General features: G+C 38.8%; 1 protein-coding gene and 1 long non-coding RNA gene across 3 annotated transcripts in view; one reads left to right on the top strand and one right to left on the bottom strand.

Moving 5' to 3' along the window:
• LOC142104889 (uncharacterized) overlaps nt 1-5,850 on the bottom strand; it is a 33,755-nt gene extending 27,905 nt beyond the window's left edge. Inside the window, exon 1 of the long non-coding RNA XR_012679675.1 lies at nt 5,794-5,850. This is a non-coding gene — a long non-coding RNA (uncharacterized LOC142104889). The remainder of the gene's footprint in view (nt 1-5,793) is intronic.
• A 142-nt stretch (nt 5,851-5,992) lies between these two features.
• The window catches only part of NEIL3 (nei like DNA glycosylase 3), a 19,922-nt gene continuing 9,688 nt past the window's right edge, over nt 5,993-16,226 (top strand). The window contains exons 1-2 of one of the 2 annotated variants that reach the window (XM_075197424.1): nt 5,993-6,172; nt 14,086-14,213. In XM_075197424.1, coding sequence (XP_075053525.1) covers nt 6,068-6,172; nt 14,086-14,213 — 233 coding nt within the window. In that variant the 5' untranslated portion in view covers nt 5,993-6,067. The remainder of the gene's footprint in view (nt 6,173-14,085; nt 14,214-16,226) is intronic. The other variant, XM_075197434.1, reaches the window with a different exon arrangement.

The raw sequence follows: 16,226 nt of genomic DNA, 5'->3' as shown, positions 1-16,226 counted from the left end.
CTGCTTGTCTGGATCCTGGAATGTTGGAGACCTTATTTGGAAAAAAAGGGTACATGAAATTTAGAACACTCAAGCCAACCCCGCCGTTAAATCAATAGCACCCACCTTTTATAATTAGCCCTCCTTCCAGCCCCAACATTAAAATAATAGTATTCACATTTGCTAAATAGATCTATTTTTCTCCAACCAGCCCTGACATTAAATTAATAGTATACACATTTAGTAAATAGACAAATTTCCCTCCAACCACCCCCAAAATAAAGTTAATAGTATCCCCAGACCAATAGCCCAGTCCACGAACTTAAATGGGAGGTTGATTTGGGCAGACCACCAGATGAGGACACCTGGTCAACAATCAGAAAGCAGGTCTCGAGGACCTCTATCTCCTCTCTTGTGAATGAAAATGATTACAAAATAAATCTTTGGGTGTACCTTGTCCCGACTAGGTTGAAAACAATATACGGGACCACATCTGACCTATGTTGGCAGGGATGCGGCGAACGGGGATCATCCCTCCACATCTGGTGGTCCTGCCCAAAAATTGCATTGTTCTGGGATGATGTGGCTGCATTAATTAGTGAAGTTACACAGATTCAAATTACTAAATGTCCCTGTTCCTTCCTTTTAGGATCTCCACTGCAGGCTCTTGATAAAGATGCAGAAAAGTTGTCCACACAAATACTAAACGCATCCAGATGCCTAGAGGCTAAGAACTGGAAAAAGTCAGATACCCCATCTAGACAACACCTTTTCAATAAAATATGGTTCCTGACATCAATGGAAAAAAATTTGGTATACCTAAACAATAAATCCCAGAAATTCTCCCAAATGTGGTGCGACTGGTCTATTTACAATAATCCCCCAATACACACGATGACAGCTCTCATCCACAGGACACTTCATCCCTCTTCCTATAACCTGCCTAACTTGAAGCTGTCTGTGGATTCACTTTTCCTCAGAGGAACGCTGGCTGCCGGGAGTCCCATGTCTTGTCTTAGTCTTTTCCCCTCCTCCCTCATGTCACTCTCTCTGCTTCCCTTCCTCATTATAATATAAAAATAGACCTCACACTCTGATTTATCATTCATTAGTTTGGTATATAATATGTTGATACAGTTCTGACCTCCTAACTGATTGTACACTTTACTTGCCTTTGTTTTTGTGTACATTCTTATGTGCTTTAGCTGGGGCTGCTTCATAGACTCCTCCATACATTTATACTGTTACCTATTTTGGCTTTCTACATTGTATGTATAAATTGTGTGCTGGTACTCTATAAATAAAGTAATTACAAATAATAAATAGTTGTTTCCCCCAAACTAACCCACATTCAATTAATAGTTCCCAAACCACCCCAACATTAAAATAAAGGTCTCATCACCCAATCTTAAATTAAATGCCCCACCCACAAATGAAATTGCTCATTAATAAGCCCCCACCTACACTCCACCATTAAATTAATAGCCTACCTCCACATTATATTACGACCCCAATTCACTTCCCTCCCACATTATGTTAAGATCCCTTTCCCTCTCACACATTATATTAACATACTCTTTCCCCCTCCCTCACACATTATATTAACATACCCCACCCGCTTCCTTGCACATTATATTAACATATTCCACCCTCCCTTTCCTCAAACACTATATTAACACTTCCCCTTCCTTCTCTCACACATACATTGTTCCATCCGCACGGTGTAGGAGAGCTGCTCTGCAGATATGGGACAGCTCCTGTCACATGGTTCATGTCCCATGTGATACCGGAGGGTATATTTACTAAACTGCGGGTTTGAAAAAGTGGAGATATTGCCTATAGCAACCAATCATATTCTAGCTATCAATTATTTAGTACATTCTACAAAATGAAAGCTAAAATACGATTGGCTGCAATAGGCAACATCTCCACTTTTTCAAACCTGCAGTTTAGTAAATCTAGTCCCAGGTGTCTTACACCGATAGGAGGCAGCCACACATAGGGGAATGGAGGGAGAGGAACGGATTATAAGATCCGCGGCCAAATGATGGAAAGTGGTTTTTGCCAGAGTAGCCTGTCCCTGGAGGGGGTAATAGGGAATGGGAAAATTTCTTACATTGTCTGACTGAAGGAAGACAGTGAGTTGCAATGTTGGAATTTTACCAACACATTGATAGCCCCAACATGTAACCTTAATAGCTTCTCTCACAAACATTACATTAGTATCCTAACAAACACACACATTACTTTTATACCCCACCACCACACTTACCTGATCTGCAGAGCTTGCATGATTTCAGAAACAGACTCCTCTATCTGCCACTTGCACAGTTTGGGAAGGATGGATGCCTCAGGCGGAGAGGAGAAAAGAGGAGGAACAGCAGGACAGCGGGGCAGTGGGAAGGGTGGAGGAAAAGGGCAGTTGAAGAACAGGAGGGAGCAGCCAGACAGATTATCAGGGAGGAAGAGAGGAGATCAGCCACCTGCCTTGGCTTACTGCGCACCCTGTATGTCAGCCTAAGCATCTTACCCTAGGCTGACAGGCAGGTAGTTGAGCCAATCAGGGCACAATGCTGATCCCTGCTAAAAGCGGTACATATACAATGTTAGTGCCAGACCACGGACGGACCTTCCATTACAGAAAAACTGTAGGTGTAGAGTGGGCCCATAGGTCAGTGAGCCTTTGTGGGCCCATTTGATTCATGGGGCCATGTGCACCCATTTACTTGACGTGTGCAGTAATTGCAAATTGCCCTTACTATCATTAGAGGCGAAGAAGAAGATTTAACAGAATAAAAAATAAATATTAAAATTTCCACCCAAAGAATTTTAAAAATATGGGTTTTACTCATCAATCATCATCACACAATACAATGTTTTTCACATGCAAACTGAACTTGATTATAATGTAATGTTATATATTTTAAATGTTCCTCTTTAATAATTATTATCTTATAAACCTCAATTAATAATAATACTAATACTAATAATAATAATAATAATAATAATAAATCCAAAAATATAATGCAATGTACAAAATAAAAGCATAAGAGGACATTTGAAGGCCAACAAATTCAAAACACAAATCTATGAATGACTAAACCTTTTTTATTGCTATTATAATATAAAACTGAAATTAGCACCTGATATGATCTTTACTAATAACTTTACTAATAAAAAGTCTAAGGGGCTGATTTACAAACCTGCATAACTTCCCAGGTCCAGGAGGATCTGTGTACCCATCCAATGGGTCAAACAGGAAAGCAACCAAAATCATCTATATTTTACATTTCTCAAAACCTAATTTGGGGGTTGAATGTTACCACAAAACCACTAAACTCCTGGAAAGCTACATGACTTGGTAAATAAACTCTTTAAAGTAAAAATAAATAAATTACAAAATGAGGATGGTTACTTACTTGTGCTTGCTTAAATGTGAAAGGGAGGATTAACGGAGGACACCCAAGGTGAAGTAAAGAGAGCAGGCAAAATACTACTACTACTAATAATAATAATAATAACGATATTAATACACCACAGAGCCACCTTCACTCCCAATCACAAGTGGGTATGGCGTCATTAGAATCAAAGTGTACCATTCCCATTTCATTTATATGCATTTACTTGCATTAAAAGCATGATTTTTTTTTTTATACCAGTTGGTAAGGGACCTAATAAGGACAAAGAGTTTATATGTTGAGTCTGAATGTGATATTTGTACAACAAGGTTATGGTCTCATTGGAGCACTGAAAGGTTTGCAAGCAAAACAAATCACAAAAGAAAAAGTAATAATATGAATTGAAGGCCATTGCCACTGCAATATTGTTCCAAGGGAAACTACACCCCCACTTACCAGCAAATCTATTTCCCAAAGTTATGGACCATGCAAAATGAAAGCAATGAGCATGATGTTGCATTGCAGCATCATTTTAATGATAGTAAAAATCTACAGAGAGTTCATAATTGCATCAAACATTAGGAGCTCCAATTGTCCTCTATAAATAATAATAGATTGTATCCTCCATTGGATCATAAGGGAGTTATTGGAGAGCTACAGTAGCACTTTTATCTGCCAAATAAATGACATTATACCTGTTAGATGTTTATAATTATCCAAATGTTTATCTTCCGAGTTCAAAGATTATTGTAACATGTGGCACCCATCATACATATTATTATAATGGCAGCGGTAGTTTCCAATGATCTTTGCCAATTCAGTTCTGATACTTCACATAACTCTTAACACACTTAACAGTTTCTATGGACATCATACAACAAAGAATGGCCTTTCTGATGAAAAGGCAGTGTACTTTTGTCGGCTTCGAAGTGTAATCACCCTGCTTGCCATTGGAAATGTATCATAGTCCCAAAAAAATTGTTGCATCTTGGTTACAGTTCCAAAAATCTAAGCAGTTTGGTTACACTTTTCTATTTATCACCTTATGTGTTCCCATCAATACACTCACCATTCAAGTCATAGAGTTGTTAAAAAGAAAGTGTCCCAACCTGTGTAGCATAACTAATCTTTAATATCCGGTCATTTTGTCTGTACAGTACAGACACCATGTACAACAGTATATCACAGGTTTTATATAATTTTAACAGATGTAGTAATAGTGTAAATATACACTTCCAGTCTGACTCACTTTCACATTGCCATGTCCAATGATTCCACTTTTACTACTTATTTTACAACTACAATAAATTGGGATATTAGTGATTATCAGCTAACTGATGTTAAAAAAGGCAAAATGTTTTACAGTAGGCAGACATTCACACCCCATATGAATCCAAACAAATTTGTAAACAGGCAAATGAGATTGCAGTGCCTTTTTCAAGGTTTGCAATGCCACGTTTTGCTGTTATCCATTCATAGAGACACATTTTTTTTTCTTTATGTAATTAAACAAAAATGTAATATGCTAGTTCAAGGTATTGCATTTGGAAAATTAGTAGGGAAAGCAGAATAAAGCTAAACATGAGTCATGTCTATAGGTATGTATATCATACTTGCCTTCCGGCTGAGCAGGCACTCTCCCAGAGAGGCAGGAATTAATGATACCATTTGTGTAATGCCCCATCTACGTAGCTACTCACAACCGGGAGGCAGGGCTATGGTGACACATTGGCATCACCATGCCCTCTCCCACACTTGCCAGAAGACCTCCCCTCTGGGATCTCCTGGCGAGAAGACAGCAAAAATGGGCAAGTATGATGTATATACAGAATAACACAATTAGGGTGATGCTTCAGAGCCTTCAGCTGGATACCATTACCATGGAAAAAACAGGTAATACCATCCTTAGTTGGTGTTACTTTGCTTAATAAATTGCCTAATACTGATGTACCCATAAAGGTCTATGGGCACAGCGTTAGGTGCCGGTAATAAAGTTAATCCTGAGAAATCTCTGATTTCTCCAGCGTTAAACCATTGTCAGATAAGAAAAAGCAGTTAAAGGCATATTGGCAGAATTTACGCTGGCATTTTGGCTCTTCACTGCTTGTTAAATATACCTCTTAGTTAGAATAGGGTCTAATTATCAATAGAGGCTAGTGGGCGGCAGTGAGAATCATTGTGAATTGCTACAGTATTAGTGTCCTGCCTGCTTTAACCCCTTGATAAATTAAAAGAAGAGCTGTAATGTCATTCTCTGGAGAAAACAGCTATTTCCTCCAGATCTTTGGCTCATTGGAGCTTAGTAAATAGACCCTAATGTGTAATAAATAGATCCACAGCAGATGTAAAAAGAAATATCATACACGTCTAGATGCTAAATATAATATAAATAGATTTAATGGTATTATTAACCTACCTTTTTCCACATTCTCCCTCTGCTGGAGGCTTGGAGAGATCATCATGCTAAACTCACTGCACTGTGTATAGTGTACCGATCAAAAAGACAGCCGTTTCCACCAATCAGAATTCAGCTCTGGGGCACGAACCAATGGGAAGTTTGTCTATGTGTATGCACTTCCTGACTCGCCACCAATCAGGAACATTTGTGCGCGCTGTGTATTACCTGAGCTGCCGCCACATTTTGAATTCTGCATTGGGAAAGTGGCCGCAAGTACTGGGCTAAACGCATCATGGTGGAGGGTCCCGGCTGCACGCTGAACGGAGAGAAGATCCGGGCTCGGGTCCCCCAGGGTCAGTGTGTTATGGAGCTGCGGGGAAGTGCGCTCAGCAGCAGGGTAATATGCGTCATGTTAAAGTCTTTCCTTTTATCCCTCACCTGACCTATGCCTCTCCTGTTGTTGAATAATCATTTCAAGTATTCAGCATGAGTTCACAAATTGTATTAAAGTTAAAAAGTAAAGTGCAAATATAATGTAATCCAATAGCCGTAGGCAACACACCAGATAAGAAAAGCGTAAAAACCATGGGACTAGTTGTTTGCAGTTTCTTCTATTTAATATACCGTAAACCACGGAGATGCTTTCGATACATCTGAGCAGTTCTAAACTTGGACAGACCGTCCTATTGCACCATTGAAATCCATTATATTACGTATTTTCTTACAGATCTGCTTCATTCTTTATTATGAGTGTTTTACTAATGGGTTCTGTAAGATTGAGTATTTGTATTTTTTTATTTATTTATTTCTACATTCATGGACACCTGAATTCCAGGTAGGTCTTCTGTACTCTCTGGAGAACAGGTCACTCTCCCACTTCCTAATGAAGTGGTTGAAATTGGGGCCACCATGAACTGATTTGCTGCAAATGGTGTCATTTTGGCCCTGCCCCTTGTAATGTAATCATATTGGGACAATCCTGACTGATTTGCAGCGCCGCGCTCCCTTCCGCTGTTGCAATTCATGTCACCTCCAGGAGGGGACAAGAATAACGTTGGCAAGTATGATTTTCTATCACAGTACCGTGGGTGAGAAGGTTGAGAGGCAAATGTGCAGCAACAGTTGTTTGAGACAGAAGTATGTGAAGGTGCCATTGATTGAGGTAAGTAGTCCAGCAGGTGGCATGAAAGCCAAAGTTTCATCAAGAGGAGCAAGAGAATGGTTAATCATGAAGGGTACATAGTGATGTACTAAGTAATATGGAGGATAGTCCAGCAACTCATTTTATCCTCCATATTTGTCCTCTCTGTCGCTTTGTGTGGACATTTGTCTGGGGGGCATTACTAGAGGGCCTGTTTCACTCCTGGCCCAGCTGCCAGTCCATAATGGTTCTTAGCAAAAATTACTGATGATAAACATTTGAGTTCCAGATTTAATAGTATTTCTTGTGGGTTTGCATGCAGTTGCAAGGACTGGCGCTACGGGCACCTATGCAGCAGTCTGTGCTTGGAACAATCTTTGCATGACCCTTCTTTCTCTAGAGTGATTACAGCTGGTTTACAAACATAGTATTAGTCTATACACCACCATAAACAGCGCATCACTAGTTAACTAAATTAACCCCTTTTTTTGTCACAGCAGGATATTGCCAATTTTTGGTATGCTTAGTTTATTCCCCTACTGTAAGAATGGGTTTGAGATGGTAGAATGTTAAAAATGATATGGTATACTTTCTTTATTCCTATACTATGTAATCTTGAATACATTATCTGTGATCAGTGGGTTTGCTTTATTTTTCTGCAGTATTCCTGTCCTGGCCACTTCCTGTGGCCCTCAACATGATGGACAGCGCTGTCCTTACTGGATGGCCAAATGGTCTCACTGACTGCTTTACTTTCATTCTTTCTTCACAACAAAATGTGGTTTCATTAATTTGCTGCTACAAATGGAAATCATACTCTAAATATGAATCTGTGGCCGGTTACATTATCATTAGATGAAGTCAGAGTTATTTATCCATTGGTTCTCCAAACTAGCAAGGCCTTCTTGTCGACTGTTAATGTGGAGAGACTGTTAAAGTCTAGAGGAAAGGTAAGGGAAATGCAGAGAGGGATAAATTAGGCTGATTTGGAGCTGTATTTTGTGGGCAAGGTACATGAGGCTAGTAATCTTGGCAAAGTGCTGTGTTTGGTGGGTATGGTTGGGTTGCTAATTTGCACCCACAGTTGTATTTTGTAGGCATTTTTTTTCTGCTGGGCCAAGGGCTATGGTGGAGGGCAAGGTACTATGGTGATAATTAAGCTGTTGGCACTAGGATGGATACAATGGCCATAAGGCTGTTAAGTTGAGCTCAGAACTGCATATATTCAAAAGACTGCTATGAGCAAGACCCTGTTAATTTGGGTACAGGAATATGATAATACTGAGTATAAAGCTGTTATTTTGGAGACAATGTTATAGATATCATGGGACTGGTGGGCATGAATATTTTAATCTTGGCACAGGTCTGCAGTAGGTACAAGGCTGTTATGTTGATCAGACCTGCATTAGACTTCTAATCGGTACAGGGCTGTATATGTTGGGCATGTGGCTGGTATTACTTTTGCTATATTGTGCACAAGTATTTACTTGTTTTGTGTAATGTGGATTGTACAATAAGTGTTTTTATTTTCACTGTAGGGTGTATGTTAAGTATTTTTACAGCTATGCATGGTACACACACTTTTAAAATTTTGCCATCCTGATCCTTCCACCATGTAGATCCTTCGAAGTTGGGCAGCACTCTCCTACCATATAATTCTGAAGAATGTTACTAATGTGTAGTATATGTGTTCTTTATCCACTTACCGTTTATCACTGCTATAGATAAAGTATATTACAGTAATAATGTCACATTTATTATCTAGTTTTGATTCAGATGACATGCCATACGAGATTGAATATATACCCGACAACCGCCCACATTTAAGAGGAAAAAATTAAGAAAAAACTTCCTTCAGGTGACATTGTAAACACAAGCTACAATACATTTTTTACACACTCACACATTAACATACATGTAAAAGCATGCACACACACACTGCAAATTATACACTTATGTAGTTGTTTTGGTTGGCACACTAAAGTAACACAAAATCTTTAAAAACTTTCTCGTACAGCAGAACGTCGCTGGCGTAAATCTTGTACCTCTAATGATTTTATCACATATACTGCTATCGACCACACCTATCGAAATGCTCTGGACACTGCAAAACAAACATACTTCCAATCTCCCATCTATGCTCAGGTTTCTAACCTCAAATGCCTTTTTAACACATTTAAATCTCCTCTGAACCCTCCCACTCCAAACCTTCTGACTACCTTCAGTACCCAGGATCTCGCTTTCTATTTCAAGGACAATATTAATTAGATCAGACTAGAAATGGTATCATCTCCCTCGATAAGCAATCGGCTCAATTCCTTTGCAGCACCCTCTGACACGCTCTCTTCATTTAACCCCGCAAATGAAGAGGAAGTATCTACTCTCTTCTTATCTTCATACTCTACCTCGGTCCTCTTGATCCCATACCCTCAAATTAGTAGGTCCCTGTCTCCTGTGCTCATTCCATCTCTAACTAAAATCTATAATCTCTCTCTCTCTACTGGTAACTTCCCATCATTATTCAATCATGCAGCGATTACTCCTATTCTGAAAAAACTAAATTCTGACACAAACTCTCTCTCAAATTACCACCCCATCTCTCGGCTCTCATGCCCCTCCAAACTTCTCAAGAGAATTACCTACACTCACCTTACACACTTTCTTACAGTAAACAACCTATTGGATTCACTTCAGTCAGGCTTTTGCTCTCAACACTCCAAGGTTGTCAATGATTTGATCAGAGCTACAACTAATGGCCTCTCTTCTAATTCTCCTGTCTAGATCTTCAAGACGCCCCTATCCTGGTTCTCATCCTACCTATCTAATCAGTATTTCAGTGTTAATTTGTCTAGATCCACCTCTGCTCTGCTTCCTTTATCAGTCGGAGTACCACGAGGCTCAGTCCTATGTCCTCTGCTATTCTCTATCTACACCACTTCTCTCTGAAAACTAATAAGCTCCTTTGGATTTCAGTATCATTTCTATGCGAATAATATACAAATTTATTTATTCTACGGATCTCTCGCCATCTGTGTTGTCCCGTGTTACTGACTGTCTTTCTGGCATTTTGTCTTGGATGTCCTCTCGCCAACTCAAACTTAATCTTTCAAAAACAGAATGAATAGTATTCCCAGCCACCAACAGAAACCTCCTGCCTTACATTTCTATTTCTGTTGACAGCATGACCATAAATCATGTTGCATACATCTAAAAAAACATTTACAGAATACATACATATCTCACACAAAACACTGCAAAAACTTTAATTCATGCACTCATCTCCCATATTGACTATTGCACCTCCCTCCTTACCTGTCTTCCCAAAATCAGACTCTTACCCCTACAATCTATTTTGCATGCAGCGGCTAAATTGATGTTCCTTGCAAATCGTTCTTCCTCTGCTGAGCCACTCTATCAGCCTCTACATTGGTTGTCTGTTTTTCAAATAATCCATTATAAAATTCTCATAATACCATACAAGGCCATCAACAAAATTGCACCAACAGACATCTCCTCACCTGTCTAAAAATATCTCCTAACTCGACACCTCTGTTCTGCACAAAATCTGTGTCTCTCTTCACATCCTCCCATTCTCGGTTACAGGACTTTTTTTGAGCTGCACCTACTCTGTGGACTTCCCTCCCTCGCACAATATGACTTTCCTCTAGTCTTCAGACCTTCAAGCTTTCTCTGAAAACCAAGCTCTTCAGGGAAGTTTATTATATTCCTCAACCACCCTCTTAATTTCCCTAGGTTACTCTTACCATCCTCTACACAGCTAACACAAGACAACAACCATTTGACAAACATTGCTGTGTGACTGATCATATGGCCCTCTCATACTTATTACTTTTGCATTCTAGCTTAACCAATATGCAATATGATATAGCACTTACCCTTGTGTATCAAATTCCCATTGTCCCATAGATTGTATTGTCTTATTATTGTTTGTTCCCAATTGTAAAGCGCTGCGGAATTTGCTGGCGCTATATAAATAAATGTTGATGATGAACATTAGTTTGAACAAATTGCCACAAAAAAATTCCATACATTAATTTAGTTGCTCTGTAATTAAAATAATTGTCTAAGCTGATATTGCATGAACAGTGCTCTGAGCACATGGATCAAAGTTTCTTATTTCAAGCTAGGTTTGTATTCCGTTCTTTGGAAATTAGCTAAGTTGCGGCTAAATACTTGTGTGCCTCAGCCACAATACGTTTGTATTTCATGCTATACTAGTGGCTGTGATTGACTGCAGTCTAGTAAACTGCACAATAGTGTACATATTTTATTTCATATCGCATATATTTTATTTCTCTATAATTAGTGTTATAAGGACACTTTCATCTTTATAAATTGTCGTTCACTCTGCTACAATGCTCTGCAGTCTTTTTTTCTTTTTAAACAGTATGTAAAGTGATGTTGACTTCAACTTTAATTACTAGTTTGTTCTCAGTGCTCAGGCGAAGTAATTGACCATGCTGTATACCAGAGCATATGCCAATAGTGGTTTTGTAATTACCTGGATAGGAATGAAAGACTGCAGATGAGTGCTATAGTCCATTAGTGAGACCTGAAACGTCTTTTACATAATATCCCTTTCTTATCTGAGGTCCGTGGCTTTTCACCATCTGTTATGGGTCTGTCTGCTATTTAGACTTTTAAATTGCATACAGCCTCAAAGAATTTGAGAAACATGAGTTGTATATCAATGCTATTGTATCCCTCCTGGATATTTAGGGGACATTTTGCTCTGTGATAACTGCAAGGGATGATTTGTAAGAGATTTCATTACATTAAATTATTAAAACAAATATTCCAGCAGTGAAATCTTAGATATAATGGTGGTAGCTGAAAAGGGTAATTTAACTGGGAAATGGCTCTCAAAAGAGATGGCATGCGGGTTATCAATTTAGTTGAGTAGCGTACATTTTTTTGAAAAATGATTGGATAAACCAGAAAGTTTGATAACCGAACAAGGCTAGACTTTGTAATCAATCTTTCCTATTAGGTTTCCTTTTAATATACCAATGCCAAGTCCATGGGGAGGACTTAGAGACCTTGTTATCCTATGCAAAAAAATGCATCTATACTGCACTCTATCTTGTAAATCTGTTACTAGTATTTGGAAAGTTAACAAGGTGACCTATTTTAATGCATAAAGTGATGTGACTGCTGCCTGGGTGAGCTCTAAATCATGGTAGTCTAGCCATTCCCATATGTTTAGATCATTGACCTTTGCACATATATACGCAGGTTACTTTCAATTCCTAAAAGACTTAAAGGATCTTAGGAAACAACATAAATGAGCAAGTGAATTGAATGAGCTGCGAAAATTCACAGACATCTGTACCTTGGTAGAGAAGCTGTACATTTCTATTTATGTGTGTTTCTGTTTGGTACAAGGATCATTCTGAAATGTTACGTTCTCAGCAAATGTGTGCCAAAAAGTGACTCTCCTGTTAGGTGAAGTTGGGATGGTTTCTGGATGCAGTAGCTTATATATTCTTCTATGCAAAATTATTAATAAATGTAGGACTAATAGATATGAAAATAAACTTGTATGTAACATTTCGCACTGTTAATTATGAATGATAATGCATTTGTCCCTGGTTGTCAACAACCTGTGTAAAACATATGTGATTATTTTTGGCATGTCTGTTTACCCCTGCCACAGGTGGAACTGTATATGTTGATCGTCATTAGCTATACCTGTATCACACCTAATCCACTGAGAAACAATGGTTGTAGCCTGTGACAACCTGTCATGCAAGTTAACAAAACCACAGAGTTGCACCTGTATACCATGTACATTCACCTTTTATTAGCAAAAGCCATTTGGTCTTTGTTCTATACAATGTTTAGAGATAAATATTTAAATGCTTACAAAAAGGTTATAACAATATAGTGGTGCACTTTATACATAATGTTACAATGTAGATTGTAGCATATTATGTTTGTCAGTATTTTCTGGTGATTGCATATTGTGTATTTACAATTTTGTCTAGGCATTCATATTATGTAGGGACCATGTACATGTGGTGTGCAGGGTGAGGGCTCTGTCTCATGGGTAGTTTACAGCAGTTTCCCAAACCTGGTCCTCAAGTACCCCCAACTGCTCATATTATGAGGATTTCTTCGACTTACCTGTCTATGATTAATCTAACCTTCTCACCTGGTTTACATTGTGTATAGGGATTAGTGCCATTTGGTACACTGTGTAGTGTATTCATATGCAAGTGGCACTTCCCACTTCAGTTCAAGCTGGTCCTTTGCCCAATTGTGTTGTATGAGTAAGCAGTAAATTGTCAAAATAAGTCCATTACAGGAAGATCTATGTAAGCACAGACTCTCTAAAACTGTAGTTTATTCTGGAATTGTAGAGGAGATGATCGAGGCAAACAAACGTTTAAGCTGTGTAAATTTGAAGGAAAAAAAAAACAGGTATTGGGAAGTAGCTCGTACTTGGCTGAGTGTCGGCAAACATTGAAGAGGGGCAACGCCTAATAAAAATGTAATGTTATGCTTTGTCCAGTTAGTTAATGAGTTGGGATTAAGATGAGAAGCAAAACTTGTTCCATGGGGGTTGGAGAGGTGTTTGTGTCTTTTGGGGGGGGGGGGGGAGGTCATCCTTAGATGATTAGCATTGCAATTTTAGGTGTGTGTGCATTTGTCCTCTCAATCTGAGTCCAATGCTACGCTGGGGGTAATTTGTGAAGTTGTCCTCTCTTTAGGTCGATTCCCTAAGAATATATGTGGGGAAATCAGGGCTACCAGATCTGCTTCTATATCGATAGATTTTATTTAGGGGGTTAGTGTGGAACACAATATGAGACATGTGCATAGTTTTGTTTTAAAGGGCTCCACCTTTTTCACACTGTTTATTTTTTGGAAATACTACATATGTTGTATGTAACATGTTACTGCATAGCATTTATTAAATTGTAAATTGTGTTGCACATAATCAGTCATATTTATCACAAACCAGCGCTTTTAATCACATTTTTTTTAGAATAAGATTTTCTTAAAGATTTCTTTGAAGCGGATATATGATGAATTTACTACTTGTTTCGCTTCTGGAAAAGAAATGGTATTGATATCACTTTTGTAACTTAGTTTTTAATGATATTCCTCTTTTTTTCTTCTTCATCCACATGTTCTATTTATAGAAACCACCTACCAATGCACCTTCTGCCCCAACTAACTGTATTCTTCAGTCTTTGATTTCAAGCACCTACACTGGGGTGGAGACCTTGGGAAAGGAACTATTTGTGTATTTTGGGGTGAAAACTTTACGGTAAGACAGTTTAAGTGTTATTTATGTGTCATAAATACCTGGCCTAAAATGACCACATACCAAATAAAAACTTGCATGTATAAACCTTGTTCATATGAAGGTGTGTTTAAAAGGTTTGGGTACGCTTTAATGATTCTGAAAAATCCAACACCGAGGAGACCTACAAATAAAACTCGAATTTAGCAAAGACCGATTTCAATATAAACAGACTTGCCTGAAAACCGACGCTGCAGATCTCCAATGGGACCACCATGGTGACAGCAACTTTATTCCGAATGGACAGCTCTTCGGCAGTACAGTTTGACGTCATCGCGACCTCTCTGAATGTTAATTCAAAGCGGCAATGTCGGGACCTCGCAGATTAAGTCTAAGACTCGCGATGACGTCAACCTGTAATGCACTGTGCTACTGGGAATCCTGCTCTTTCTACTCTAATTCTGTGGAATCCCACATGCCTCCAATCCCCTCCTCACAACATGGCATTGCCTGTCACATGCTGCCCTCTCCTCCATAACCTCACGGGTGGACAGGTTCACAAGTTCACACAAGATCAGTACACTTGTCTCTTAAAATACTGCTCTGCTGTGAACATTTCATTCACCATCTATTTATATAGTGCCACTAATTCCGCAGAGCTGTACTGGGAACTTACTCACATCAATGATCTAATTGGCTTATAAACAGGGAACATCCTGGGTGAGCAGGAAATGAAGGTGGGCACAATAAGGCACTATGACCCTCTTTAAGCAAACCTTTAAAATAGAATAAAAAAAATGCCAAAAGGAACATTTGAGCAGCTATATAATCCAAGGGAGAAAAAATACAATCTGCAGAAGCTCGCACCTTATTAGAAAATGCTTGCACTTGTGGTTCCCCAAGTGCCAGCACTGTCAGCCGTGGGTATGCTTGTGCACCAGGGTCAAAATGCTTTATTACGACAGTCCTTATTACCCCACACCCACCGCCCATGGGTGTGAGAAAAGCCGTAGTACTTTCAGCAAGGGGCTGTGTACACCTTTTGGGGGGGGGGGGTCTGGATATTTTTTGCGGACCCGATCTCCCTACTGAATCCAGCCTAGGGCTGGTTTGGCATTATGGCAGAGGGACCCCACACTGCAGGTTTTCCTGCTATAGTGCCAAAGTCTAGTGCTGGTAATAGTAAAATCCGGAGGGACCCCACACTTTTTGTCCCCGTGATCTGGCTAGTATCAGACTTTATTTTTCAGTCCTGCGCATGACTTAGAAAGACCACTTGGAACAAAACATAAATTAATATAAGCATATGCAAAGTCATGTTATTGCTTGGTAGGACCAGAACAATTTCTACCCTATTTATTATATTGTGCTGGTGCTAAAATTGTTCAGTTGTAGTTTAATTATTAGTTTGTTTTATCTTGGCTGAGCCAGCAGCAAACGTAATTTTATTAACTGCAAATCTGCAGAAGAAAACGAGGTTCAATGTGGAGAATGAATTCTGTCTGTTTACTGGACATATGGCTTTTGCTCTCGTGTGTGTATGTAATATATATAGATATATATTATAATTTTTGTAGCATTTGCCTTCCTATTAAATACAGGGGAGAATGTAATGTCCCGTTCTCAATGAATGATGATCTTGAGTCTGAAGTACATAAGTTTCTAAAGGTAGTTGCTTGTGGCAAATAAGTTATAACGCCCATTGATCACCTAGTGTTTGCAGTAATATTTTCTCCAAGCAGAACAGCCCTCAGTTCCATCTTAATTTTGTAAAACAAACAATGCTCCTAAAGAAAGATGCAGCGATGCATCTCTGAAATGACCTTGGATAAATATTTAACGATAACAAAACTAGATAATTTAGTAGTAAATAATTCAGAAGTTTGAACAAACATCAATACACTGTTTTATTTCAAGTTTACAATAATAGGTGATATATGTTAAAAAACAAACAAACAAACTTAAGTACGTTTTAATTTCACCTCTGCCATTTACAGATGTAGGACTCCTGGCATCAACTTGCCTAACGGAATCTGT

The sequence above is a fragment of the Mixophyes fleayi genome, chromosome 1 (assembly GCF_038048845.1).
Source record: "Mixophyes fleayi isolate aMixFle1 chromosome 1, aMixFle1.hap1, whole genome shotgun sequence".
NCBI classification, from domain to species: domain Eukaryota; kingdom Metazoa; phylum Chordata; class Amphibia; order Anura; family Limnodynastidae; genus Mixophyes; species Mixophyes fleayi.
Note: the sequence above shows the minus strand (reverse complement) of the source record. Positions and strands in the feature narration are given on the sequence as shown.